Raw genomic sequence first — 25,645 nt, 5'->3', positions numbered from 1 at the left:
TGTGTGCAGTGAGAGTGTTAATGTGTGTGTGTGTGTGTGTGTGTGTGTGTGCAGTGTTAATGTGTGTGTGTGTATGTGTGCAGTGACAGTGTTTATGTGTGTGTGTGTGTGTGTGTGTGCAGTGACAGTGTTAATGTGTGTGTGTTCAGTGACAGTGTTAATGTGTGTGTGTATGTGTGCAGTGACAGTGTTTGTGTGTGTGTGTGTGCGTGCAGTTACAGTGTTTATGTGTGTGTGTGTGTGTGCAGTGAGAGTGTTAATGTGTGTGTGTGTGTGTGTGTGTGCAGTGTTAATGTGTGTGTGTGTATGTGTGCAGTGACAGTGTTTATGTGTGTGTGTGTGTGTGTGTGCAGTGACAGTGTTTATGTGTGTGTGTGTGTGTGTGTGTGTGTGTGCAGTGACAGTGTTAATGTGTGTGTGTTCAGTGACAGTGTTAATGTGTGTGTGTGTATGTGTGCAGTGACAGTGTTTATGTGTGTGTGTATGTGTGTGTGCAGTGACAGTGTTAATGTGTGTGTGCAGTGACAGTGTTTATGTGTGTGTGTGTGTGCAGTGACAGTGTTAATGTGTGTGTGTTCAGTGACAGTGTTAATGTGTGTGTGTGTATGTGTGCAGTGACAGTGTTTATGTGTGTGTGTGTGTGTGTGTGCAGTGACAGTGTTAATGTGTGTGTGTTCAGTGACAGTGTTAATGTGTGTGTGTGTATGTGTGCAGTGACAGTGTTTATGTGTGTGTGTGTGTGTGTGTGTGTGTGTGCAGTGACAGTGTTTATGTGTGTGTGTGTGTGTGTGTGTGTGTGCAGTGACAGTGTTAATGTGTGTGTGTTCAGTGACAGTGTTAATGTGTGTGTGTGTGTATGTGTGCAGTGACAGTGTTTATGTGTGTGTGTGTGTGTGTGTGTGCAGTGACAGTGTTTATGTGTGTGTGTGTGTGTGTGTGTGTGCAGTTGTGCAGTGACAGTGTTTGTGTGTGTGTGTGTGTGTGTGTGTGTGCAGTGACAGTGTTTATGTGTGTGTGTGTGCAGTGACAGTGTTTATGTGTGTGTGTGTGTGCAGTGACAATGTTTATGTGTGTGTGTGTGTGCAGTGACAGTGTTAATGTGTGTGTTCAGTGACAGTGTTAATGTGTGTGTGTGTATGTGTGCAGTGACAGTGTTTGTGTGTGTGTGTGTGTGCGTGCAGTTACAGTGTTTATGTGTGTGTGTGTGTGTGCAGTGAGAGTGTTAATGTGTGTGTGTGTGTGCAGTGTTAATGTGTGTGTGTGTATGTGTGCAGTGACAGTGTTTATGTGTGTGTGTGTGTGTGTGTGCAGTGACAGTGTTAATGTGTGTGTGTTCAGTGACAGTGTTAATGTGTGTGTGTGTATGTGTGCAGTGACAGTGTTTGTGTGTGTGTGTGTGCGTGCAGTTACAGTGTTTATGTGTGTGTGTGTGTGTGCAGTGAGAGTGTTAATGTGTGTGTGTGTGTGTGTGTGTGTGTGTGTGTGTGTGTGTGCAGTGTTAATGTGTGTGTGTGTATGTGTGCAGTGACAGTGTTTATGTGTGTGTGTGTGTGTGCAGTGACAGTGTTTATGTGTGTGTGTGTGTGCAGTGACAGTGTTTATGTGTGTGTGTGTGTGTGTGTGTGTGTGTGTGTGCAGTGACAGTGTTAATGTGTGTGTGTTCAGTGACAGTGTTAATGTGTGTGTGTGTGTGTGCAGTGTTAATGTGTGTGTGTGTATGTGTGCAGTGACAGTGTTTATGTGTGTGTGTGTGTGTGTGTGTGTGTGCAGTGACAGTGTTTATGTATGTGTGTGTGTGTGTGTGTGTGTGCAGTGACTGTTAATGTGTGTGTGTGTGTGTGTGTGTGTGTGCAGTGTTAATCTGTGTGTGTGTATGTGTGCAGTGACAGTGTTTATGTGTGTGTGTGTGTGTGTGTGTGTGTGTGTGCAGTGACAGTGTTTATGTGTGTGTGTGTGTGTGTGTGTGTGTGTGTGCAGTGAGAGTGTTAATGTGTGTGTGTTCAGTGACAGTGTTAATGTGTGTATTGCAGTCTGGGCTGACCCCACTCCACGTGGCCTCCTTCATGGGACACCTCAACATTGTCAAGACCCTCCTGCAGAGGGGGGCCTCCCCCAACGCCTCCAACGTGGTAAGACCCCCCCCCCCCGACCCCCACCTGTTGATTGTGTGCATTTACTCCTCCACTGCCCCCCCGACACTTCAGCCAGTAACATCTGTCTCTCTCCTCCTCCTCCTCCTCCTCCCTGTTATTTTGCATTCCTATCATTACTGTAATTACTGCACTGTTGTTTTGCTTAATCTTTTGTGTCAGTGTTAGGATTCCTTTAGCTTGTTTTTAATATTATTATTATTGTTGTTGTTGTTGTAACTATTATGATTTTTGATATAATTTTATTATCATTATTATTACTATATTCCACTTATTGTTACTATTATAACAATTATGATTTTATATATTCTAAGTTGTATTATTATTATTATTATTATTATTATTATTATTATTATTGCTGTAGCCCTCTGTTTGTGTGGACTTGTTTTATTCCTCTTTATTTATCCTTTGCCCATTTTGTTTTTTCTCTTCTTCCCTGACCCCCTACCTTCTCTCTCCTCCTGGTCTCTCCTCCCTCCCTCTCGACCTATCTGCTCTCCCTCCCCCCTCTGCCCTCCCCTCCCTCTCTCCTTCCCCTCTCTCTCCCCTCTCCCTCGCTATCTCTCTCTCTGTGGGTGGCGTGTATGTGCGTGTGGCTGGCACACAGAAAGTGGAGACCCCGCTGCACATGGCTTCCCGGGCGGGGCACACCGATGTGGCACAGTTCTTACTGCAGAACAAGGCCCAGGTGGATGCCAAGGCCAAGGTACCTCCCTCCGCAGGGCACAGGAGACTGCCTGCAGGGTGGCTCTGACTCCTCTGACTCCCACTCATTCCCACTGACCGACTCCCACTCATTCAGAGCTACTCCAGACCCCGGGGTGGCAACCCATGTGCTACAATAACAAATATTATCAAGGGTGGGGGGGTAGCTGCTGCTCTGCCCCACAAGGCAGGGTTTGATGTTATTTAAAGAGGTGGCATAGAGAGAAATGGTGATAAGGGCAGTAATAGTGACATGAGAGGGTGCGGTCATAAAGGGTGGGCACTGTGGAGCGAGACCCCTCTATGGTGTCAGTGAGATGTGGTAGTAATTCTGCTCTCGCCCTCTGCTGGTGGGAGGTGAGAGTGAGGCTCTGCTTTCAAATGACCTCCGTTTGTTTTTTCCCGACCTTCTCTCCTTAGGCAGCGAAATCCATCTTGTCATTTATTTTATTTTTTTGTTTTAGATGAGGAAAAGACCAGGAGATCCCCCCCCCCCCACCCAGGGAGCCAGGAAATCGGCCCCCCCTCCCTCTTTTATTTGACATTAGATCGAAAAAAAATATTGAGAAATAGAAAATCTCTTTCATCACAACCCATTTCGGATGTTATTTAAGGAAATGGGATGTGAAAAGCCATGCAATTTTAATGGCAGGCTTAAATATTAATGCCAGTATTAATAACTGCATTTAAGTGTCTAACCAGCTCATCCCAGTGCGCGCCGCCTGCAGCCCATCCTCACTCGGCTAAGCATGCGCACAGCGCCAGGGCTCCCCGGTGGCCTATCTCAGGAGTGTGAGATTGAATTCAGGCTGTGCCGGCTAGATACTGACTCCGGATCTCATTAATCTATTAGGACTTAAACACCAGCTGAACTTGACGACACCGGGCCGCCTCGGACTGTAAACCAATTACTGCTCACAATGGCGTGGGAACGGCCTTTTGTGCTCTGCTGTCAGGTCTCCGTGGCTTGAAACGGTAATGAAGCCGCAGGCCAGAGAATTGGATAGAGCTGTCAGCGATCACTGCTGTTGACAAGATGGGTGTCGGGCCCTGGTGGGAAGGCACTGTGACTCTTGTTCGTTGTCCCCACCTCCCTTCTCTCCCTCCCTCTTTCACTTCTCTGTGTCACCCTCCCTCATTCCCTCTCGCACTTGCTCTCTGACCCTGTGAAGGATGACCAGACGCCCCTGCACTGCGCTGCCAGGATGGGTCACAAGGAGCTGGTGAAGCTGCTGCTGGAGCACAAGGCCAACCCCAACTCGGCCACCACGGCCGGCCACACGCCCCTGCACATCGCCGCACGCGAGGGCCATGCTGCCACCACCCGCATCCTGCTGGACGGAGAGGCGCTGCAGACTCGCATGACCAAGGTAGGCCCCCTCCCTCCATCTCTGCCTCCTCCTTTCTCTCCCCCTCTCCCTTGGTGGATGGAGAGGTGCTGCAGGACCAAACTCAGTCCAAACTCCCACCACCTTTCTTGACAGCCACAAAAAAACATAACTAACTTGAAGTTTCTCTTCTCTCTCTCTCTACTCCTCCCTGTCCTCCTCTCTTCCTCTCTCCCTCTCCCTCCATGTTTCCAGAAAGGGTTCACTCCTCTTCATGTGGCCTCCAAGTACGGGAAGGTGGACGTGGCTGAGCTGCTGCTGGAGAGAGGCGCCAATCCCAATGCAGCAGGCAAGGTGAGGCCACTGGGCAGCCTGCATGTCTCAATGGGAGTCTTTTGCTATTCTGGACAATGTCAAGAAGATTTATTTAATCAAACCCACATTCCCAGTTCCCTGCTCCAGTAGGGCACGGCCCCTTGCTCTCACAGTCATGTGCAGGACTTCCACACAGCCAGTAAGTGATCTGTCATTACTTAGTTGATCAGTAATTGCTTAATTGACTATCAATTACTTAATTGATCCTGCAGCTGAGTATCACTTCAGGTGTAGTTGGAGCAAGGACAGTTGGACTACTAAGGCAGAGTGTGGTGAGTGTGGTGAGCGCTGTGTGTGTGTTGAGGAGTGATGGTGTGTTTCAACACTGTCCCACAGAACGGGCTGAGCCCCTTGCATGTTGCCGTCCACCACAACAACCTGGAACTGGTCAAGCTGCTGGTCAGCAAAGGAGGTTCTCCGCACAGCGCAGCTCGGGTAAGAGCAGCTCACACACCCGGTCTCAGACATGCACACACACACACATACTCACACACAGAGCCACACACATACTCATGCATGCACACAACAAATCCCCTCTATGAGGCTCCTCAGCAGTGCCTCTCTGTGCAGTAGCTGGGCTGAGTGTGTGTCTCTCTCTCCCCAGAACGGATACACACCGCTGCACATCGCCGCCAAGCAGAACCAGCTGGAGGTGGCGGGCAGCCTGCTGCAGCACGGCGCCTCTGCCAACGCAGAATCCCTGCAGGGCATCACCCCGCTGCACCTGGCCGCACAAGAGGGCCGGTCAGACATGGTCTCCCTGCTGGTCTCCAAACAAGCCAATGTCAACCTGGGAAACAAGGTGAGGCAGCCCCAGACCCGGCCTCTCTCAAGAGGTGGTGCGGCGGTGCTGGTTTTACAAGAAGGGTGGGTTCTGATGTCCGCCCATGCTCCCTGACCTTTGCCCTCTCTCTCTCTCTCTCTCTCTCCTCCCAGAGCGGTCTGACCCCTCTCCACTTGGTGGCCCAGGAGGGTCACGTGCCCATCGCCGACCTGCTGGTTAAACAGGGCGCCCCTGTCTATGCTGCCACGCGGGTAAGGGCGGTTCACATCCCGGGCACAGCTGGGACACAACACCCACTATCAGTCAGTCTATTTTTATTGGGCTCTCCTCAGAGAGCGCTTTTTTTAACAGACATTTAAAAGAGCAAGGACCGTTATCAGTCATCAGCCTGCCCCTTGAACTCATATTCATTACCTCCTACTGACAGAGCACTGTCACCTCCTAATGTCATTCGATACCCTTTCAAAGCCCCCCAAATATATGAAACAATGCTTTATTTTAATACCAGGAATCGGAGCAGACATCAGCATGAAAAGGTCTGTATGCTGGGAACCATGGTGTCCCACACGGCCCTGTTGTTCTCACAGGAAATGCCCAGTGCTCTAACGCTGTATTATGCAAGGGCTGGGGGGGTTGCTGTTGTACCTGGGCTGTTTCTCACTGTACCCCTCACTTCCCCTGCTGTCCTTTCAGATGGGCTACACCCCCCTGCACGTGGCCTGCCACTACGGCAACATCAAGATGGTCAAATTCCTGCTGCAGCAGCAAGCCAACGTCAACTGCAAGACTCGGGTAACATGACTCTCTCTCCGCCTCCCCCTCTCCATCTCTTTTAATTTGTCTCTCCCTCACTCTCCCCCTTCTCTGTCAGTCTCAATCGCCCTCCTCTCTTTCACTCCTCATCTATGTGTTTGTCGCACTCTGGCCCTCTCTTCACCTGCCTGTCCTTTGCCAGGGAGCCCATGTGTGGTTCTGCTTCTGAGCATGTGCTGTTGGGTCTGTCTGTCCTCACAGGTGGGGTTCACCCCTCTCCACCAGGCAGCCCAGCAGGGACACACTGACATAGTCACCCTGCTGCTGAAGCACGGCGCCATGCCCAACGAGCTCACCACTGTGAGTACTGCTGCCCCAGGGCTGACACAGACCCGTACAGTGTGGCACTGCAGGTTAGTTCTTGAGTCATCGTCTGTCTCTCCCCCTGTCTCTCTGTCAGAACGGCATCTCCGCCCTGGCCATCGCCAAGCGGCTCGGCTACATCTCCGTCATCGACGTGCTGAAGCTCGTCACTGAGGAGACTGCCTCCATGGTGAGTGTTATCAGGAACGGATTGTGGGTAACGTTGCTGTGACGGCCTGGTCTGTGTGTCCATGTGTGGGGCTGCTCCAGTCCGGCCTGGCTCAGTGTCTGTGTGCCCGTGTATTTCAGACCACCACGGAGAAACACCGCATGAGCTTCCCGGAGACGGTGGACGAGATTCTGGACGTGTCAGAGGACGAAGGTAGGAGTTGTCCACACCCACCACCCCTCCCTAACACTGACACACTCGTCCTTACCCACTCCCACTCACCCCGACACACTTTCTCTGCACTGCTCACACTGACACCCTCACACCTTCACACACACAGAGTGGCCGCTATCCGCAGTCTGAGGTTCCTTCCTGTCCACATGAGTGGAAACCGGCCCAGCAGGGAATTTCTCATCCCTGTGCCCAACTGTCTGCACTGGAGGCCCATGTTAGTATATGTGCAGACTGCAGTTTGTGGCTGCTAGGCGTACAGGGCTGGGACTGGTGGCTGACCTCGCGCAGCTGGCTGCAGCAGCCCCTACAAATTGCTTTATCACTTGACTGAGCCCTGCCACTGCAAAGCAAAGACATCCTGCTCTCAGCTGCCATCCCTAAGAGGGTGATGTGGCGTCTCAGACACCCCGCTGCGGTCCTCCCTCCGCCACATTGTACAGCAGCAGCGCTCAGATATCGCACCATCCAATCACGCTCCAGCACAGGGCTTTGGTGTCCAAAAGGGTCTTTACATTTATATAATTGAGTTCATTGAGCAAGGAGAGAGAGCTGGGCGTGCCAGAGTCCTGCAGCGGGTCTGATTGGTCAGTCTGGAATCTGACTATCCAATGAGCAGCACAGCTCTAGCTGTCCAATCACAGCACGGGAAGAGCTGGAAACAGCAGAAGGCAATCACAATTCTATTATTATATTTGTTTGGTGTTTCTGTTGTTTATTTTGTTTAGGCCCCACGGCAAGAAAGTTTCAGATAATTAAGAGGAATTTGTTTATCTTGCCCCCTATTGGGATTACAGTGCAACAGCAGTGTGGAATGATTGTAGTTTGGTTATATAAAAAAAAAAAATTCTGACAACTGTTAAGCACTGATCTCTTTTCATTCAATTCGAAGATAAAAAATGAAAGGAAAACAAAGATGACTGTGTTGCAACCTGTGTGCCCCTGAGGCCCGAGCTAAATTATGCTTTTCTTGCTCTTTTTAGGAATTGCACAGCTAACAATAGGTATGAAAAACTACTTCTCTATTGCTGTCGTAGGTGGTAGTGAACATGTGACTCCATTTCAAGCTCTCGCGCTCCCTCTCGTTACCTCTCCTTTACTCTCTTGCTCTCTCTCTCCCTCTCTCTCTGTCTCTCTCTTGCTATCCCTCTCTCTCTCCCCTCTATTCTCTCTCGCTCTCTCTGCTCACGATTCAGTGGCTCCATCCGCATGTAGCCATTACACCATCGGACTCAGTTTGCTGTCTAACCCATCACCCAGTCGCTCTCTCTTGCTCGCACAGTAACCCACCGCACTGACCACAGACTGCAGCAGCCCCGCCTCCACACTCCCCCAGTGTCCCTCAGGGGCCCGGTGTGATTAGCTTGGGTTTATAAGACCAGCAAGATCAAACATTACTTTCTCACCACTCCCTCTCCCACACCACATGTATTTCCTTACACGCGTGATTCCTGCGCGGGGCTCTCCCCTGCTCTGGGTCGGTATCTGCGTTGGGTCCGCCTCTGTGCTGGCATCTTCGTTCTCCCCATTACTGCCTCAGTGGCTTCAACGCCATGTTTTGAAAAAGCTTCAGACCCGAGTTCCCTACAATTTTTTTTTTTTTTTTTGTGTTTAAATCCCAAACACATACATTTGTCTCTCTAGGACTGAACAGCAGCATGGTTTCCATTATTGGTCCTACCTGCCTCCATCGACTTTTTTATGAGAGATTTTGTATTATTATTTATTATTTATATTAAGAACCATCAATAGCAAGTGAATAAGAAGACTTAGGATTCATAGAGCAACTATCAGGAAGGGCCCTGACTGAAACATGCCGTATGGGTTTACTCTGTGTTTTGGTGCTGTATAGGGAAGCGTATTTTCTATTGTGTATCTATATTATATAAACACTACTCCACACTGCTTCTGTCCCCGGACCAGACACAATCCATTGAGCGCCATTAAGCCACGCTTCCTCCTTCACCCTTGTCCATGTGTCCGTGTGCCTGTCTCTGTGTGTGTGTCCCTGTGTCTGTGGGCGTCCCCCTGTGCTGTGATGTCATGACCAGGTGCGAACGCGACGAAGCTTTCCCAGTTTGATTTGGAGATTCCTGATTCCTGTTTGATGCTTAATGTCCAGATACAGACCAGAACAATTCAGCCAGCAAAGTTAAAAAAAAAAAAAAAAAAAAAAAATGGCTTCATCTTACTTATGTTGACAAAATCTTTCATGGTCCAAACACTTTCAGGGAGAGTCACCCCGTCCACATTGCGGTCCCACAGCTTCTGCACAGATGGGAGCTGTCAATATGTCCTATAGCTGAAGACCTGTCCCCCGAGAGCTGTGAGACACACTATTTATACACACTCAGCACACGGGAAATGGTGTTCCGTCCCTGGGATAAGCCATTCAGAGTTGGTTTACTCGCTAGGTGCCCGTAGCTAACCGGACGACATAAGCCATTTAATCGGAGTAGCTTCTGGACGTAAGACACGCTTACCACTCTCACACCCCTCTCACGCTACTGTAGGCGAGCAGGGGTCACTGTCTCACCGCATTTCTGTCCAATTAACAAAAAGGTCTCAATTAAAAAGTAATGGAAATCAAAATACACAGGGGTGGCTCTACCCCATGTACTGGCCCTCAACACAATCTGGGCTATTCCACCACACCTCTCTGTGGCTCACCCTAGCGCCCCCCTCCTCACGGCACCCTTCCTTCTGCGTTAATGGAGTTTTTCTTTTAGCCCCCGGTGTGTCGGCTCTTTGGCTATTCCCGCGCTCGGGGGTAAGTAACACAATCCACCTCTTTGCTAATATCAGTGTCCCGTCCCAGAGTTCCCCAGGGCAACAGCCCCGAATACCAAAATTACAGGGCGCAGAGACGGGGGAGGGCTTCATGGTGTGTCAACGCTGCACGCTGTTCTCCTGTCGGCCTTCGTCGGCCATGCGTCCCCGTGGGTGGAACTTTGTTGCCGTGTGTGTGTTTCTTGCTGTTGTGCTGTGTGTGTGTGTGTGTGTGTGTGTGTGTGTGTGTGTGTGCGTGCGTGTCTGTGTAACTCTGTAGAGTACCGCGTCCTGTCATTGTCGATGTGCACATGCAGTAGAGTGACCCCTTGACTGTCATGTTGTGGCTCCCCCCTGCTGTGCCCCCTCCATCCTCCCTATGATTGGCTCAGGAGGTCGGCAAGGAACACCCAATCAGACGCTCAGTTTTGTTTACCTGACTGTGTCTCCGATCCTGTGTTCATTTACCCCTCAGATCCGTACTGTGACCATCATCTCCTTTAATCTCCCCCCCACCCCCTCTCTCTCACATACACACACACACACACACTCCACTACGCTAGGCATGCAGGATCCCAAGAGATCTGCTTTAATTTGTTTTTATTTCAGTTTTCCACAGTGTACATGCTTCCTCCTCTGTGAGCAAAAGACACAATAAACTGTGCATAGCTAAATGCACCCAGGAAGAACTGAGACAAATAATAATGTATCGGCCACGGAGCATAACATAAAGGAAGGACTACAGAGGGTTTGGGAAGGAAATAATTAGCATAACATCATACCAGAAAAGGCTCCTCACAGATAGTTCTGTGGCTTGTAGGTCAAATATGCTTCATGATTACCCACACGGAACAAATATGCGCTGTGTATTTAATATAGGGTGGGGGGGGGTGATCCTAATATTTGTATAAGCCAAAATTGGTTTATTTCAAATATAAGGGATACTTTTAAAATATATTTTAGTCTGTATTCCATACATTTATTGTATATGTAAAAATGTAGACTTCACCCTATAAAATAAATAAATGTATGGATAATAGACTGAAATATATTTAAAATATATGGCGTCTATTTCAAATTAGCAAATTAAGGGGCAACTTTGGCGGATGAAAATATAAGGATCACACATTTCTACCAAATATTAAAATATATGTTTGTGCCATATGGGTAACCTGTCTCTTTTTTAAATTGAGACTGAGGCCACTGACTCAGCTGCAGCCCCGGGTGTTTGTGCCTTGCAGGAGAAGACAGAGGCGACTGCACTGCTTCCTCGTGTTCGTCTCCTCCATTGGCTCCTGTCTCCGTGCATATTAACATCAGTCTGCTTCACTAACCCCTGACATGATCCTGTCCCGGCAGCGGAGGCCGGGGGCGACACTGTAGCGTGACGCCTGCGGGGGGGCCCTCAGGGGCCGTGCTGTCCCCAAGAAGTAGGCCTTGGATTTGCAGGTCACTGCTGTCTGCCCCTGCTTTCTGTCTTTCTCTCTTTCATTCTCTCTCTCTCTCTCTCTCTCTCTGTTACCGCTTGTCTGTGCGTGTGTCTCACTGCGCTCTGCCCCACAGGTGAGGAGCTGCTGGGAGTGGAAGGAGCCAAGTATCTGAAACTGGACGACCTGAAGGACCAAGATGAGGACTTCCTGTCCCCCAAAAAATCCCTGGATTTCGAGAGCGGGCTGGGCACAGCGTAAGGGGCAGGGCGGGGGGTGTAATGTAAGGCAGGGTGTTGCCGTACGTAAACAGTGTCTGAACAGCTTCCTTTCACTTACACTGTTGGCCTCGTGGGGCCTTGTGGGATTGGAGGCGTGGAGCAGGGGGGATATAGGGCATCAGGTGATGTCATTTTAACCTTTAACCTCATCGGACTTTGTCTTTAACGCTGCATGCCTCCCTCTCACAGGAGCTACTCCCCTGCCATCCCCAGAATCCCCTGCGTCTCCCCGGAGACCGTCATCCTAAAGGAGCAGGATATGGTGCACATGGAACAGGTAGCCCCTCCCCCCAGACTGCAGGAAATTACACTAGTGGCAGCAGCATTAAAAATATGATTTATATTTTTATTATTATTATTATTGTAAAATGTGTTAAATTAGTAAGTCATACTACATTAATTATAATTAATATTTCTGCTATTCATGTATGCAGAATATATTTTTCCCCTTGTTGGACGCAGATTTAGCTGACTGTGTTTGTGTGTCTTTGTGTGTCTGTACCTGTGTGTGTGTGTCTGTGTTCCTCCTGTGCAGCACACTCCGGTCCCCCTGCCCAAAGAGTACGATGAGGACTCTCTGATCCCCAGCAGCCCGGCCACTGAGACCTCAGACAACGTCAGCCCGGTGGCCAGCCCCATCCACACCGGGTCAGTGCTGGGCCGAGGGGGCCTGGGGGTGGAGGGGGGATTGTGGGCTCATACATCACACTTTACTACCCATGCCAAAGCAGCCCAGATCGAGGGCCTCCATATTCTTCTGGCCTAGTCCTCCACATTTAATGAGACAAGTTAAAAAATTAGACGAGAACCAGCAAACACTACGGCCCTCCATGCCCCTCCAGCCTCCTCCAGCCTGACACCCCAGGATAGTATAGTCTCCCTCCGCAGTGCAGGGGGTGAGAATGGGGGCAGGACTGGGGCAGGGCAGGCCGCGGAGGGGAACAGGTAGGAGGAATAGTGGCTGGTGCTGCAGTGCTGACCGCTCGTGTGCTGTGCCCGCAGGTTCCTGGTGAGCTTCATGGTGGACGCCCGAGGGGGGTCGATGCGTGGCAGCCGGCACAACGGCCTGCGGGTCATCATCCCCCCCCGCACCTGCGCCGCACCCACTCGCATCACCTGCCGCCTCATCAAGCCACAGAAGCTGTCCACCCCGCCCCCGCTGGTGGAGGGCGAGGGCCTGGCCAGCCGCATCATCTCCCTGGGCCCCGCCGGAGCACAGTTCCTGGGGTGAGCTCTGTCCCCGGGCAACACTGTGGGAGTGTGCCTGAGGTGTGTCACTGTGTATCGGTGCAGTGTGTCAATGTGTCTCTGTGCTCAGTGTGTGTCTTCCTCTCCCTACAGGCCGGTGATCGTGGAAATCCCTCACTTCGCCTCGATGGGCCGCGGCGATCGCGAGCTGGTGGTGCTGCGCAGCGAGAACGGCTCCGTGTGGAAGGAGCACCGCAATCGTTACGGAGACGACCTGCTGGAGACCATCCTCAATGGCATGGACGAGGGTACGCACCCACACCCAGACCCCCCACTGCCACACCCACACCTGCACACGCTGACCATGCCTAAAAAAAGCCGCTCCGGCACGTTTCTCCTGGTGAATGTACCACCGGGAAGACACCTGGAACATAAGGCAGGTGTGAGAGAGATGGAGACAGGTGGGGTACCCCTAGTACCCCCCCGACCCCACCTGGTGCTCAAGCTGTTCTCGTTTCCCCAGACCTGGAGAGCCAGGAGGAGCTGGGCAAGAAACGCATCCGCCGGATCATCTCTACCGATTTCCCACTCTACTTCGCCGTGGTGTCTCGGGTGCAGCAGGAGAGCGACCTGATTGGCCCGGAGGGTGGGCTGCTCACAAGCAAGCTCGTGCCATTGGTCCAGGCCACCTTCCCTGAGACGGCAGTCACCAAGAGAGTGCGGCTGGGCCTGCAGGTGAGGGGGCGGCGCCAGAGGATGGTCTCAGCCCAATATGGGCCCATGTGACAGCGCCTGGCCTGTGTTTGAAGTCAGTGTGAGAAAATTAAAGTGCTCTGCAGATACAATACATGTTTCTTTCAATACAGTTCAAAAAGAAATAGCAGGGGGACACATTCAAGGAGAACATCTTCACACACTTCTCACACATCTTCACACACTCTTCGAACATCGTCCTGCCAGTCGGGGGGTTTTCACACTCTCTCCCTCTGCCTTCCACCACCCCTCTCCCACACGCCCTCCCACCGCAGGCCCAGCCGGTGCCAGACGAGCTGGTGACGAAGCTGCTGGGTAACCAGGCCACCTTCAGCCCGGTGGTCACCGTGGAGCCGCGCCGCAGGAAGTTCCACCGGCCCATCGGCCTGCGCATCCCGCTGCCGCCCTCGTGGAAAGAGAACCCCCGAGACTCCGGGGAGGGCGACACCACCAGCCTCCGGCTCCTGTGCAGCGTCATCGGTACGGGGGCCACATGGGGGGGTGTGTGTTGTGGTTATATGTGTGTCAGTTATTTTCAATGTATTTGACTTTTATGTTGGTGAGCAGTTTTGCTTTAATCACGTTTGTTTTGTTTGTTTTGTGCACATGTTTATTTGAAGTGAATTATTTTGTTTTTCGTTAAAATCACAAAGATTTTAAATTTTTTTAAGTGATTTTAAGAATTGATTCTTAAAGATTTTAATCATAAGTATTAAAAAATTGAATTGTTTTTATATGTAAATGTAAAATACTATATACAATAAAACAGTATATGTGTGTGCAAATATTAAATATTGCATGTCCTGTAAAAATCTCAGAGACAGGAGTTGCTTAAAAGGTCAACTAATTAAGGTCCCCCATTATGATGCTGCCTTGTTGTGTGTGTGTGTGTGTGTGTGTGTGTTGGGTGTTTATAAGTTCAGGTCCTGTGTTTTAACTGACTGTCTCCCTCTCCTCTCCCTCTCTCTGTGTCGTGTGTGTGCGTGCGTGTGATGTAGGCGGGACTGCCCCAGCACAGTGGGAGGACATCACGGGCACCACCAAGCTCATGTACGCCAACGACTGTGCCAGCTTCACCACCAACGTGTCGGCCCGCTTCTGGCTGGCCGACTGCCCGCGCACAGCCGAGGCAGTGAGCTTCGCCAACCTGCTGTACAAGGAGCTATCGGCCGTTCCCTACATGGCCAAGTTCGTGGTGTTCGCCAAGATGAACGAGGCGCGCGAGGGGCGGCTGCGCTGCTACTGCATGACCGACGACAAGATGGACAAGACCCTGGAGCAGCACGAGAACTTCACCGAGGTTGCCCGCAGCCGCGACATCGAGGTCAGGCTGAGTGTGTGTGTGTGTACGGCCTGTGTGTGTGTGTGTGTTTAAGCATGTATCTGTGTGTGTGTGTGTGTGTGTGTGTGTGCATGTGAGTACAATCTGTGACTGTGTGCTGCCCCCTGCAGGTGCTGGAGGGGATGCCGCTGCACCTGGAGTGCTCGGGGAACCTGGTCCCGGTCAGGAAGGCCACCCATCAGCCGCGCAGCTTCAGCTTCCAGGCCTTCAGGGACAACCGGCTGCCCGTGTCTGTCAAGGTCAGCTCCCCTGCCTGTGTCTGTGTTTCAGTTCAATTCAAAACATCTTTATTGGCATCTTTATATCAGTGTTGACACACAGGTGCAGTGCGAAGGGGGCCACAGGGTAATGGGGAACAATACATACAGTAATTATACATTTCAGAAAGAATTTAAGAGATTACAGTGTCTGTGTCTCCCTATGTCTGTCTCCCCATCCTCCTGTCTTCTCACACTCTCTGACTCTCACCGTCTCCGTCTCTTGCTCTCTGTCCTCTGCCCTGTCTTCCTGTCATCTCTCTCTGTTATGTTTATGTTGAATTTGTTTGCAGACTCCCTCACCCAACAATATAGCCACAATTCACCAGAATGCTTTATTTATTTCTGTATGATGAGTCATAACTGAAGTCTGGTGATAAACAGTGCTGCAAGATCCCGATCCCATCCCTCCCTTATGTTTCTCCGCCTGTCTGGGAAGTGAGGCAGTGGGGCGTCACTGTCAGTCACCATCATGATGATGATGCTGTCTCCCCTCACCCCCGGCCCCTGACAGGTGCGGGACAGCAGTAAGGACCACTCGGGCTTCCTGTCCTTCCTCCGCAAGTCCACCAAGTACGAGGACACCCAGCACGTGCTCTGTAACCTCAATATCACCATGCCGCCCTGCATCAAGGTACAGCCCCTGCCGCCCCAACGCTGTGCCAACTCTCCTAACACACACACACATACACGCACACATACTGCAGGCAGCTCCTGTGGCATTCTCTCATGTAACCTAGTCTCTCTTTCTCTCTCTGTGTTTCTGTGTTGCATTTTGTCTGTGTGTGTGTGTGTGTGTGTGTGTGTGTGTGTGTCCAGGTGGTGGGCAGTGAGGACCGGAGACGGACACTGACTCCTCTGGCCCTGAGGGAGAGGTACAGCGCCCTGAACGAGCCGGCCCTGGGTAAGCCCACTCTGTGCACATTCGCATAGTGTCCGTCGTAAACATCGAGTTGAAAGCATTTTAAAACATTGTAACTGAACTACACTTTATTTTATATTTGCAATAACACCATAAAATAAATAAACAAAATAAACAAAAATCACCCTAATTTTGAGGGAAGAGAGAAGAGGGTGGAGGAGACGGAGATGTAGCCCTGCCTTCTGTGTGTTGCAGCCTCGATGAGCGCCATGGAGAGGACAGAGTTAAAGATGGCCTTAATCTCGGAGCAACTGGGCCTGAGCTGGGCAGGTAGGAGTGGAAGTGTGAACAGGAGCTGAAGTGGGAGTGGATACAGGAGGCACAGCTGGGCCCAGGATCACATACTTAGTGAAGCCATTACTTTGGTCCTGCTGTGTGTCAGTGGTTTTACTGCCCTACTTTACCGCCTCTCTTCTCTCTCTCGCTCTCTCTCTGTCCAGAGCTGGCTCGGGAGTTGCAGTTCAGCGTGGACGACATCAACAAGATCCGAGTGGAGAACCCCAACTCCCTGCTGGAGCAGAGCTCTGCCCTGCTGAACCTGTGGGCCACACGTGAGGGCAAGAGAGCCAAGAGTGAGCCCCCGGCCTCTCCTCTCCCTGCTCGCTCTCCTCCCCCTCTGCCTGCTCTTCATTTGAGTAATGGATGAGCAATACTTTGTGTCTTTTTTCTTTGTGTGTGTTTGTTGGTTGCATGTGATATGCATGTAATGAGTGTGGGTGTGTCCCTCGGTCCGGCGCTCACCGCCTGCCTGTGCTCTGGTTGCAGTGGAGAGCCTGTATGCCGCCCTGAAGAGCATCGACCGGGCCGACATCGTCAACATGCTGGAGGGCTCGGGTCCGCAGCCCAGGCCCGGCAAGGATAGCCGGAGATACGGCGACAGAGACCACCTGCTCTCACCCAGCATGACCAATGGTAAGGAGGCCCTGATCCCTGAACCCCTGACTTCTCAACCCTAGCTGCCCCTTCTCTGAGCACAGCAGCTGCCCTGAGCTTGATGAGGGGCTTTTACACTCTGCCCCCCCACCAACCTCCCTTCCCACAAGGCCATCCAGACATTCCAGTGACTGTCAGAGGGCTGTGTCTGGGCCGTGACTGTCCCCTGCTCAGCCTTCTCACAGTGTGCGTCCTCTCTTTATGGTTTCGTTGTAGCAAAGGGAGCAGGAGGGCCTACAGTCTTTTCTTTGCTTCGGCCATGTAATCCAATGCAGAAATGGTCAAGAGTGACTCCCGGGCTGAACTCGGCCTGTGTGGCGGTGGGAGGAGAAGCTCCACTGAGATCAAACTGGCCAAGAGATTAACTAGACTGTGGAGATGGCTGTGTGCCAATCGCAATAATAATAATAATTAATCCGAATCCAACCCTTTGCTTTGAGTTTGAGCATCTTCCCCACCTCTCTCTCCTTCCCTTTCTGTGTGGGTGGGACGGGGGATGGAGAAAGACAGTGCTGTGTTGATGTGCTCCTGGGAGCGGGAGGGATGGCGGGCACCCTTGCCTCACCCTGCAGGACCCCTGCTTTGCTGACACGCTGTTGCCTCACTGGCCTGCCCTGAGGGGGGAGAGAGGGACCCCTGGTATTGGGAGAGCCCTGGAGGGAATGGGGGGGGGGGGTTGTTTAGTTATTAGGCAAGATTTCAGCCACACAGCTTCAGTATACTCATGCCCCCACCCCCCTTCCAGGCGCTTAGTCCTCTAACATTAGAATGGAGCCCCCCACCCCCCACACCCCCTTTGAACTATCAAAGCCATGGAATTGACCCTGAAATCTGCAGGGACTCAGACAGGAGAGTAAGCATTACTGAGAGCTGAAAAGACAGAGAAGAGTAGCAGAACTGTAGTCTAGGGGGCGGACTCCTGGCATCCTAAAGTTAGTGGTAGCCATAAGGCATGTCCCTGCCAAAGGTCAGTTCTGTTTGCATTGGAGGGGATTCAATTAAGATACTCCATCAAATAGGGGCTTTCATTAGTGGGACCGGTGTTAAACTCAGCCAGTGGGGAATCTTGACTCATTCATGAAGTGTAACGTTTGAAATGTGACCCAGCAGCAGTCTGTCCTGAGTACCACTACCCACGAACACGTCATACTGAGACAGTGCGCAATTGCTGTCCACTGGCAAGAACAGATGCCCAGCCTTTTTATTTAATTTAATTTAATTAGATTTTAATGGTGTAGATAATTATGTCAATGCTTAAGTTGGACTGGCTGTCTGAAAGTGGTACAAGGAATCCAGACAGGAAATGTAGGTGCCAATAAAGTTCTTCATTGTGATCTTAGGATACAGGAAGGGTTTTTATTTTTGTATTGCAATTGCCAATGTCCCCTACTGTCATCTTAAGAAAGACAAATGTCCCTCCTAGGAAAAACACGTATCCATCCTGCAGCAGATACACCTCCGGTGCTGTAGATGGCACTAAAGTATTCCTCAGGTTGCAACCGGCATGTCATGTCTTCAAGATTTCAGTTTTCGTTTCCCTCTTCTCCAAGTACAGATGTGATTGCTCTTACGTCACCATCTGTGGGACCAAAACGATCATCTCTGTGGGTCAGTGAGAACAAACCTGATACTGCCTGAGGGACAGAAAGTGTCACAGGAAGTGAGCTTGTGACCTCTAACTAAGACACAAACCATTGTAGTTCTATAGCAATTTAGAAAAATGTATAATCTCTATTATGGGCATTTTTCTTCTTCCTCCTCCCCTCCCTCTTCTTATAATTATGATGATGATGATTATTATTGAAGCTGAAGTAAATTTGAACAAAGATATTCCAATCTCATCTCTTGTTGTGTTGGCCCCAGGGATCACAAGGTCACTTCCTGCGACACTTGTACTACCTTCAGGAGCAGCGAGTGAGTGAGTCTGAGATGATAGCGCAGGTTTGCATTCAGAGACCAATGAAAATGGCCCTTCATGAGGCACGTATTTGGCAGGCGATGGAGTCACAATAAATGGTGTGGGAAGCCAGGCGAGTAAGCAGAGGTACATCAGCCGGTTTATAGGACTCCTTCTGGAAATCTGCAGCTTATTACAGAACAGTGTCGGTGAGTGTTAAGGGAGCAGCAGGTTGAATTGTGAAAAAAGTGTGGAAAAGATTAACATGCCGCGCTAAGTTTCTGAAATCCAGCCCTGATGCCGATGACTGTCCCACGATGGCTCATGTGGCGTGTCCTGTGGCAGGATGGGGGCAGATTGTAGCACTTCTCTCTGGGAGGACATACAGTCAATACACTGGCCGGGTCTGTGCCAGTGAAGACACCCAGCTCGGCATTAGAAGTCGAGATGTATCGGACCACAAGACTCTTCTGTGTCCAAGTTCTTCAGTTCTCACCTCTCTGGTGTTGGGGGCAGGGGGGGCACGGGGCATGCCAGTGCGTTCATATGACTAGCAGGCTGGGCATTCAGGGAAGGCATCCACACACAGGCAGTGGGGTTTCTGGTGAGAAGCTCCCCTGTGTAAAATTAAGAAATAAAATCACAGTTTTGAATACAGAGCTTAATAAAGGAATCTGTATAATCGTGAGAGAATGGTTTTCACAGGCTGTTAAAGCACTGCGACACACTGCCACCTCTCAGTTATAACAGAGACACTTGGGTGAGGGACAGCCTGGAGGACACAGTGTGTGATCAAACAGGCTGAGGGACACAGGGAGGTTTTCCCACGCCTGTCTGGGAGTCAACAGGACTCCCCAACCACTGCAATTAAACAGTCAGTTATTCAAAGGTGTTTATTGGTAGAAATTACTATTTCATCTTAAATATTGCTGGGGGGATTTAATCTGAATTGTCTGTGGGGGAAAAAAAACACACTATCTTTTCTTACCAAAGGATTTGTTATCTGTCACACACCAACACGTATCGATGGCTTTAGTTTATTAACAAGTCATGTGTGCGCACTGCCCCCGCCCCCCACCTCCCTCCCGGTGGGGCCTCTGTACCTCTGTTCCTCTGATTCTGTCCCCTCTTTGTGTTTTTCTGAACATGTCATCTCCTGGAGACTGCCCGGCTGCCCTCTCCTCCTCTCACCTCTCTCCTCTGACCTCTGACCTCATGTTGACCTCATGTTGACCTCTGGCCCTGTCATCCTTTTTTCTGGTCGTGCATAATCCACTGTCTCCACCTCGACAAAGCCCCTCCCTCTGGGGTGGGTCCTGAGCTGCCCAGGCGGTGGTCGAAGGCGTCCCCGTGCATGTGCATGTGCCTGTGCCGATCCCACCGATCCCCTCCTTGGCTTTGTGTCAGACAAGGGGCAGGGAATCGCCCTTGGCAGACGGGTGTGCTGAACTAACAATGTGTCTGTGCATGGCATGCCTCTATACCTGTGTCTTGCTGTTTCATCTTCTTTCTCTGACCTCTGACCTCTCGCTCGCTCTCTCTCTGGGCATATTATGTGGTGTGCTATGGAGGTCTATCTTGAATTTACCAACTCTGTTTTGTTGTGGTTTTTATTTGATGTTTATTATTATTAGTTTTCGTTTAGTTTTTCTCTTATGATTTCTCTTCTGCAGTGGTGTTGCCAGTGGTAGCTGAGGCCTGATATCTCAGTCTTGTGTTGTTGTGCTGTTCTCCTCTCTCCCTCTTTCTATTTCTCTCTTTCTCTTTCTCCTCTCTCTCTGGTGTTAGTGAGTGTCGTGACTGTGTTTAACTGTGGGAGATGACAGTCACACTCACTCAATCTCCCTTCTGAGTGTACCATCACAGCACCGTTTCCATTGTGTCAGTGTCAGTGTGCCAGGCAGGGGGCTGAAGGAGAGCTCATCTTTCTTGTCTTCCATTCCTTCGTTCTGTTTTCCCATTCCCGATAGTGAGTTTTCATCACAGGTGCATACTTCCGTACCGCTATAGTTGCACCCCTGACCTCCAGGGGTCGCTCAGTCACTCAAAGCATCAGGAATTTTTCCCAGGGTCAGTGAACACTCACCCACCACAGTCCAAGTCTCTGTCAACCCATCGGCAGTGTGTCAAACAGTCAGTCAGTCCGCTCTGAGTTTCTGTAGTGCCTTTTTCATACAGAGCACCCTCCAGCAAGATTGATAATATAATTACATTAAAATATAGTATCTTAATGCAAAGTTACAGGTTAAAGATCATGTGTGCCAATGGTCACCATGTGCTGATGTGGCCAACCCTGGCCTCAGAAGAAAGTTGTTGCAGACCACCGGGCAGCAGAGCGAGGGGGAAACCTGCAGGAGCCATTCAGCAGGATAAAAAAAGACATGCGAAACTCACAGCTGACTCGACACAACACAAACCTCTTTGATGCTGGAGAAGTCTAGAGGGGGGGTATGATTAGAAACACGGCTCCTGTGCGCATGCCTCTGTCACCGTGCAGGTAAATGTGTGTGTTTGGTGGGGAGCAAACCACTATGACGTTGCAGTGCACACTGGGAGACTTCAGCCCGTTGCTGGCCCCTGAGTACAAAAGGAATGCCAGGGTGTTCCCCAACCCCCAACCCCTCAACTCCCGCCACCGCCCTGGGTCTTTTGCCCTTCTCCTGGGACGCTTTTAGACAACTTGTCACCTCAGGAAGAGGGAGTGGGTCGGGGGATGAAGTCTACAGCCCAGCTGATTAGGTGTCAGTAATAGCCCCTGCACACTCAGCACTCCTACAGACCAGCAGTGGGTCGAGTTACCACCTGGACTGCCCCTCAGCACAGCCCCACACACTGACTGAGCTCCAGCCTTTGAAGAACGCCATCGGCCTGTCTCTCTGTCTGTCCGCGTGTTTGTTTATCCTTTTCCTCTTTTCTCTCCTTTTTACACACTGTAGATATATACACTCACCTAAAGGATTATTAGGAACACCTGTTCAATTTCTCATTAATGCAATTATCTAACCAACCACTCACATGGCAGTTGCTTCAATGCATTTAGGGGTGTGGTCCTGGTCAAGACAATCTCCTGAACTCCAAACTGAATGTCTGAATGGGAAAGAAAGGTGATTTAAGCAATTTTGAGCGTGGCATGGTTGTTGGTGCCAGACGGGCCGGTCTGTGTATTTCACAATCTGCTCAGTTACTGGGATTTTCACGCACAACCATTTCTAGGGTTTACAAAGAATGGTGTGAAAAGGGAAAAACATCCAGTATGCGGCAGTCCTGTGGGCGAAAATGCCTTGTTGATGCTAGAGGTCAGAGGAGAATGGGCCGACTGATTCAAGCTGATAGAAGAGCAACTTTGACTGAAATAACCACTCGTTACAACCGAGGTATGCAGCAAAGCATTTGTGAAGCCACAACACGTACAACCTTGAGGCGGATGGGCTACAACAGCAGAAGACCCCACCGGGTACCACTCATCTCCACTACAAATAGGAAAAAGAGGCTACAATTTGCACAAGCTCACCAAAATTGGACAGTTGAAGACTGGAAAAATGTTGCCCGGTCTGATGAGTCTCGATTTCTGTTGAGACATTCAGATGGTAGAGTCAGAATTTGGCGTAAACAGAATGAGAACATGGATCCATCATGCCTTGTTACCACTGTGCAGGCTGGTGGTGGTGGTGTAATGGTGTGGGGGATGTTTTCTTGGCACACTTTAGGCCCCTTAGTGCCAATTGGGCATCGTTTAAATGCCACGGCCTACCTGAGCATTGTTTCTGACCATGTCCATCCCTTTATGACCACCATGTACCCATCCTCTGATGGCTACTTCCAGCAGGATAATGCACCATGTCACAAAGGTCGAATCATTTCAAATTGGTTTCTTGAACATGACAATGAGTTCACTGTACTAAACTGGCCCCCACAGTCACCAGATCTCAACCCAATAGAGCATCTTTGGGATGTGGTGGAACGGGAGCTTCGTGCCCTGGATGTGCATCCCACAAATCTCCATCAACTGCCAGATGCTATCCTATCAATATGGGCCAACATTTCTAAAGAATGCTTTCAGCACCTTGTTGAATCAATGCCACGTAGAATTAAGGCGAAAGGGGGTCAAACACAGTATTAGTATGGTGTTCCTAATAATCCTTCCTTTAGATATAGATATAGATATAGATGTAGATGTAGATATAGATATAGATATATAGATATATATGCATGCTTGCTGTTCTTGAGTCCGTTTCATATCATATGGTGTAGGGGCAGACTGTTGTGTTGCGGACCAACAAACGATTTAATCAATTCCAGTTAAATTTTCCTAATAAAAAGACTGTTTTACTCTTAATATTTTGTATTTATATTCTCTCCTTTAATGGTTACATCATTCCTATATTTGATACTGACACAAAGGAGAGGGCACAGGCCTACAGAAAGATTTTTATTGTCATCAGCTTTGCACACTGCCAGCATCTAGAATGATTTTGATCAGCATTTTAGTGTTCATAGCAGAGGGCTCTCTCAACTTGTTATATTTTACAGTTTGTCAATTGATAAGATTTTGTATGCTTTGCATACACGTGCACCCCTCGAAAGCCTGAAACCACAGAGTACCGCCACATAACAAATCCCAATTTAACCCCTGGCTGCCCCCCCTCTACTTGTTTCTCTTTCCCTACTGTGAGCAACTGCATCTCTGCACCAGGTATGGGCAAATGCCTGCCCCCTGGTCTGTGACCGTGCCACGCTGCTGAGGCAGGGCAGAATACAGTGAAGTAAGGGCAGCACTCTGCCAGTGTAGAGTGGGTCTCTGTGCTAAGGTGTGGTAGTCTGGCGCTGACAGGTCTGGCTACGTGTTTTGATGCTCAGTGGGGAGAGGAGGCCTGGTCTGCTGTAACTGCCCCTCCATCCTGTCTCCTGGTCTCTGCCCCCCCCCATCAGCCTGGGCCATGTAACTGATATTGCTGTAGCAGTAGTAGTTGTTTGGAGGGGATTCAAGTGGATTCTCATTCAATAAGCACTTGTGTTAGAAGATGGAGTACAAAAGTGACATGTGGCAAAGTGAGTGAGACACAAGGCACAGGACCCCAGTATGGATAGTTCACTACATGCATCACGCCATGCTTGTATCTCAACACCAGCCTCCTATGTAACTCCTCTCACATGACTAACACAAAACACAAAACCACACACTCACAGACACTTGCACTCTCTCCTTTGGGACGCCTCACTCCACAGCAACATCCCTCCACTGTACTTCTGGGTAATGTTGGCAAAATCTTGTCACCTGCTAAAAAGGAATGAGTTGTGAGTTATGAATTTATGTTCTCTGGCCAGATTTGCAGATATCCCTGAGAGATAAGAGCACACAGAATCTCTCCCGTCTGTCTGTCTGTCTGTTTGCCTGCTTAATACTGGCATTTAACACTCTCTTCACAGCCCAGTCTGAGATCTGGCTGTTGTCTGTAGCTTTATTTTTCTTTTGTTTTGTTTTGTTTTGTTCCCAGTCACTGAAAAAGCAAAGCGTGTCACTGTACACAAGCTGCTATTTCACAGCGTATTTCCCAGAATCATAGGGAGGTGTGTGCAGCTTTCACAGGCTTTCAAATGTTCATTTGGATTGTGTCTCCCTCCTCACTCTTATTTTCTGTCTTTTTTTAGTTAGAATTTACTCCTTGGTTGTTTGGTCATAGTTCCCGTAGAGCAAAACAAAACACAACAGCGAGAGAAGAGAAGCGAGACAATCAGAAGTTTGAGGGACGTAATAAAATGAAAGATGGGCCAAAATAACAGCTTTTGGAAGCACAGGGTGACATATTCCTTGTGGTTATTATTTAAGAAAGGAAAGGAATGGCAACCTCAGGGCTTTCTCCTCAGCGGGGTCCCGGGAGCAGCGTGTGTGCACCCGCGCTTGCCTGTCTGCATGCCTGCGTGTGTGTGTGTGTGCGTGGGTGCATGTTTGTGTGCGTGAGCGTGTGCGTGAGCGTGTGTGCGTGTGTGCCTGCACACTGACAGCAGAACGGCCGCTGTAGCTGCCTGCTGGCCTCCAGTAACACCTGTCCCTCTCTCTGTGCAGGTGGCCATGGCCGGAGGAGACCAATCTCCTGCAGAGTTTACCTTGTCTGTTTCCTTTGCAGCGTGTTGCTGTGTGGCTGGCTGCTTTTGCTTGTGCTCTACTGCAAACCCCCCGCCTCCCCTTTCCCCTACCCTGCCGCCACCGCCACCCCCCTCCCCCTGGGCAGCGCTCCCCGGGTGTTGGCGCTGCGAGCCGGGGCAGAGAGGGGCCCGTGTCAGTGTGCCTCTCTCTCTCTCGCTCTAGGTTACTCCCTGGTGCAGGACGAGCTGCTCTCTCCCGCCTCCATGCAATACATCCTGCCATCCCCGCTGGGCGCTGAGCCCTACTGGCAGGAGGTGTCCAGTTTGGAGTGCGCACCCATCGCCACCACGGAGGAGGACACGCTGATGGAGATGTCCGAGGTCCAGGTGTGGCCTTCTGGGGCCAGCCCCTCCCTGGTGCCGGTGGAGGATTCCTCCCTGGAGTGCAGTAACGCCGACGACTCAGACGCGGCATTCGAGGGGCGGGGGGGCCTGTGTGACAGTCGGGGCGGGCTGAGTGGCTCCATGGACCTGGTGGAGGACGAGGCGGGGGATTCGGATGCGGCCGGCAGTGCCAGTGTCAGTGTCAGCGTCAACATCAACGGGCTGGACCGAGGTCAGGGGTCAGAGGTCATGAGGGCAGAGGCACTGGGCAGCACGGAGTACGGAGTCGCGGGAGGAGGAGAAGGAGGAGGGCTCAGCTCAGAGGAAGGGCTTTCTCTCGTTTCAGGACAGCAGCGGGTGTACGCCCGGCTCAGCGACTCGCCAGGATTGAGCCGTGTCGCGGAGAGGAATGGGGACAGGTGAGTCGGAGGGGGCCTGGTGCTGCTGCGGTCCAGCGGCTGTCTGTGCCCACAGTGCACTGTCCTGAGACAGGTCAGAGTCCCGCCTGTTTGCTTAACGGCGCGATTTGGCTCTTTCCATTGGACCATTG

At 50.6% G+C, this 25,645-nt stretch overlaps 1 protein-coding gene across 3 annotated transcripts in view; it reads left to right on the top strand.

Moving 5' to 3' along the window:
• The window catches only part of ank1a (ankyrin 1, erythrocytic a), a 62,710-nt gene that overhangs the window by 29,741 nt on the left and 7,324 nt on the right, over positions 1-25,645 (top strand). Inside the window, exons 12-38 of one of the 3 annotated variants that reach the window (XM_066714323.1) lie at positions 2,031-2,129; positions 2,758-2,856; positions 4,028-4,225; positions 4,439-4,537; positions 4,895-4,993; positions 5,163-5,360; positions 5,495-5,593; positions 6,036-6,134; positions 6,357-6,455; positions 6,556-6,648; positions 6,768-6,840; positions 7,842-7,862; positions 11,191-11,311; positions 11,525-11,612; positions 11,871-11,983; positions 12,338-12,562; positions 12,677-12,831; positions 13,047-13,258; positions 13,552-13,756; positions 14,275-14,600; positions 14,729-14,857; positions 15,390-15,509; positions 15,695-15,779; positions 15,993-16,067; positions 16,238-16,432; positions 16,563-16,709; positions 24,935-25,514. In XM_066714323.1, coding sequence (XP_066570420.1) covers positions 2,031-2,129; positions 2,758-2,856; positions 4,028-4,225; positions 4,439-4,537; positions 4,895-4,993; positions 5,163-5,360; positions 5,495-5,593; positions 6,036-6,134; positions 6,357-6,455; positions 6,556-6,648; positions 6,768-6,840; positions 7,842-7,862; positions 11,191-11,311; positions 11,525-11,612; positions 11,871-11,983; positions 12,338-12,562; positions 12,677-12,831; positions 13,047-13,258; positions 13,552-13,756; positions 14,275-14,600; positions 14,729-14,857; positions 15,390-15,509; positions 15,695-15,779; positions 15,993-16,067; positions 16,238-16,432; positions 16,563-16,709; positions 24,935-25,514 — 4,052 coding nt within the window. The remainder of the gene's footprint in view (positions 1-2,030; positions 2,130-2,757; positions 2,857-4,027; positions 4,226-4,438; positions 4,538-4,894; positions 4,994-5,162; positions 5,361-5,494; positions 5,594-6,035; positions 6,135-6,356; positions 6,456-6,555; positions 6,649-6,767; positions 6,841-7,841; positions 7,863-11,190; positions 11,312-11,524; positions 11,613-11,870; positions 11,984-12,337; positions 12,563-12,676; positions 12,832-13,046; positions 13,259-13,551; positions 13,757-14,274; positions 14,601-14,728; positions 14,858-15,389; positions 15,510-15,694; positions 15,780-15,992; positions 16,068-16,237; positions 16,433-16,562; positions 16,710-24,934; positions 25,515-25,645) is intronic. The other 2 variants (XM_066714324.1, XM_066714325.1) reach the window with 2 other exon arrangements.

This window comes from Amia ocellicauda, chromosome 9 (genome assembly GCF_036373705.1).
Source record: "Amia ocellicauda isolate fAmiCal2 chromosome 9, fAmiCal2.hap1, whole genome shotgun sequence".
Classification (NCBI taxonomy): Eukaryota; Metazoa; Chordata; class Actinopteri; order Amiiformes; family Amiidae; genus Amia; species Amia ocellicauda.
The sequence above is the reverse complement of the archived record's forward strand: the minus strand, read 5'-3'. Positions and strand labels throughout refer to the sequence as shown.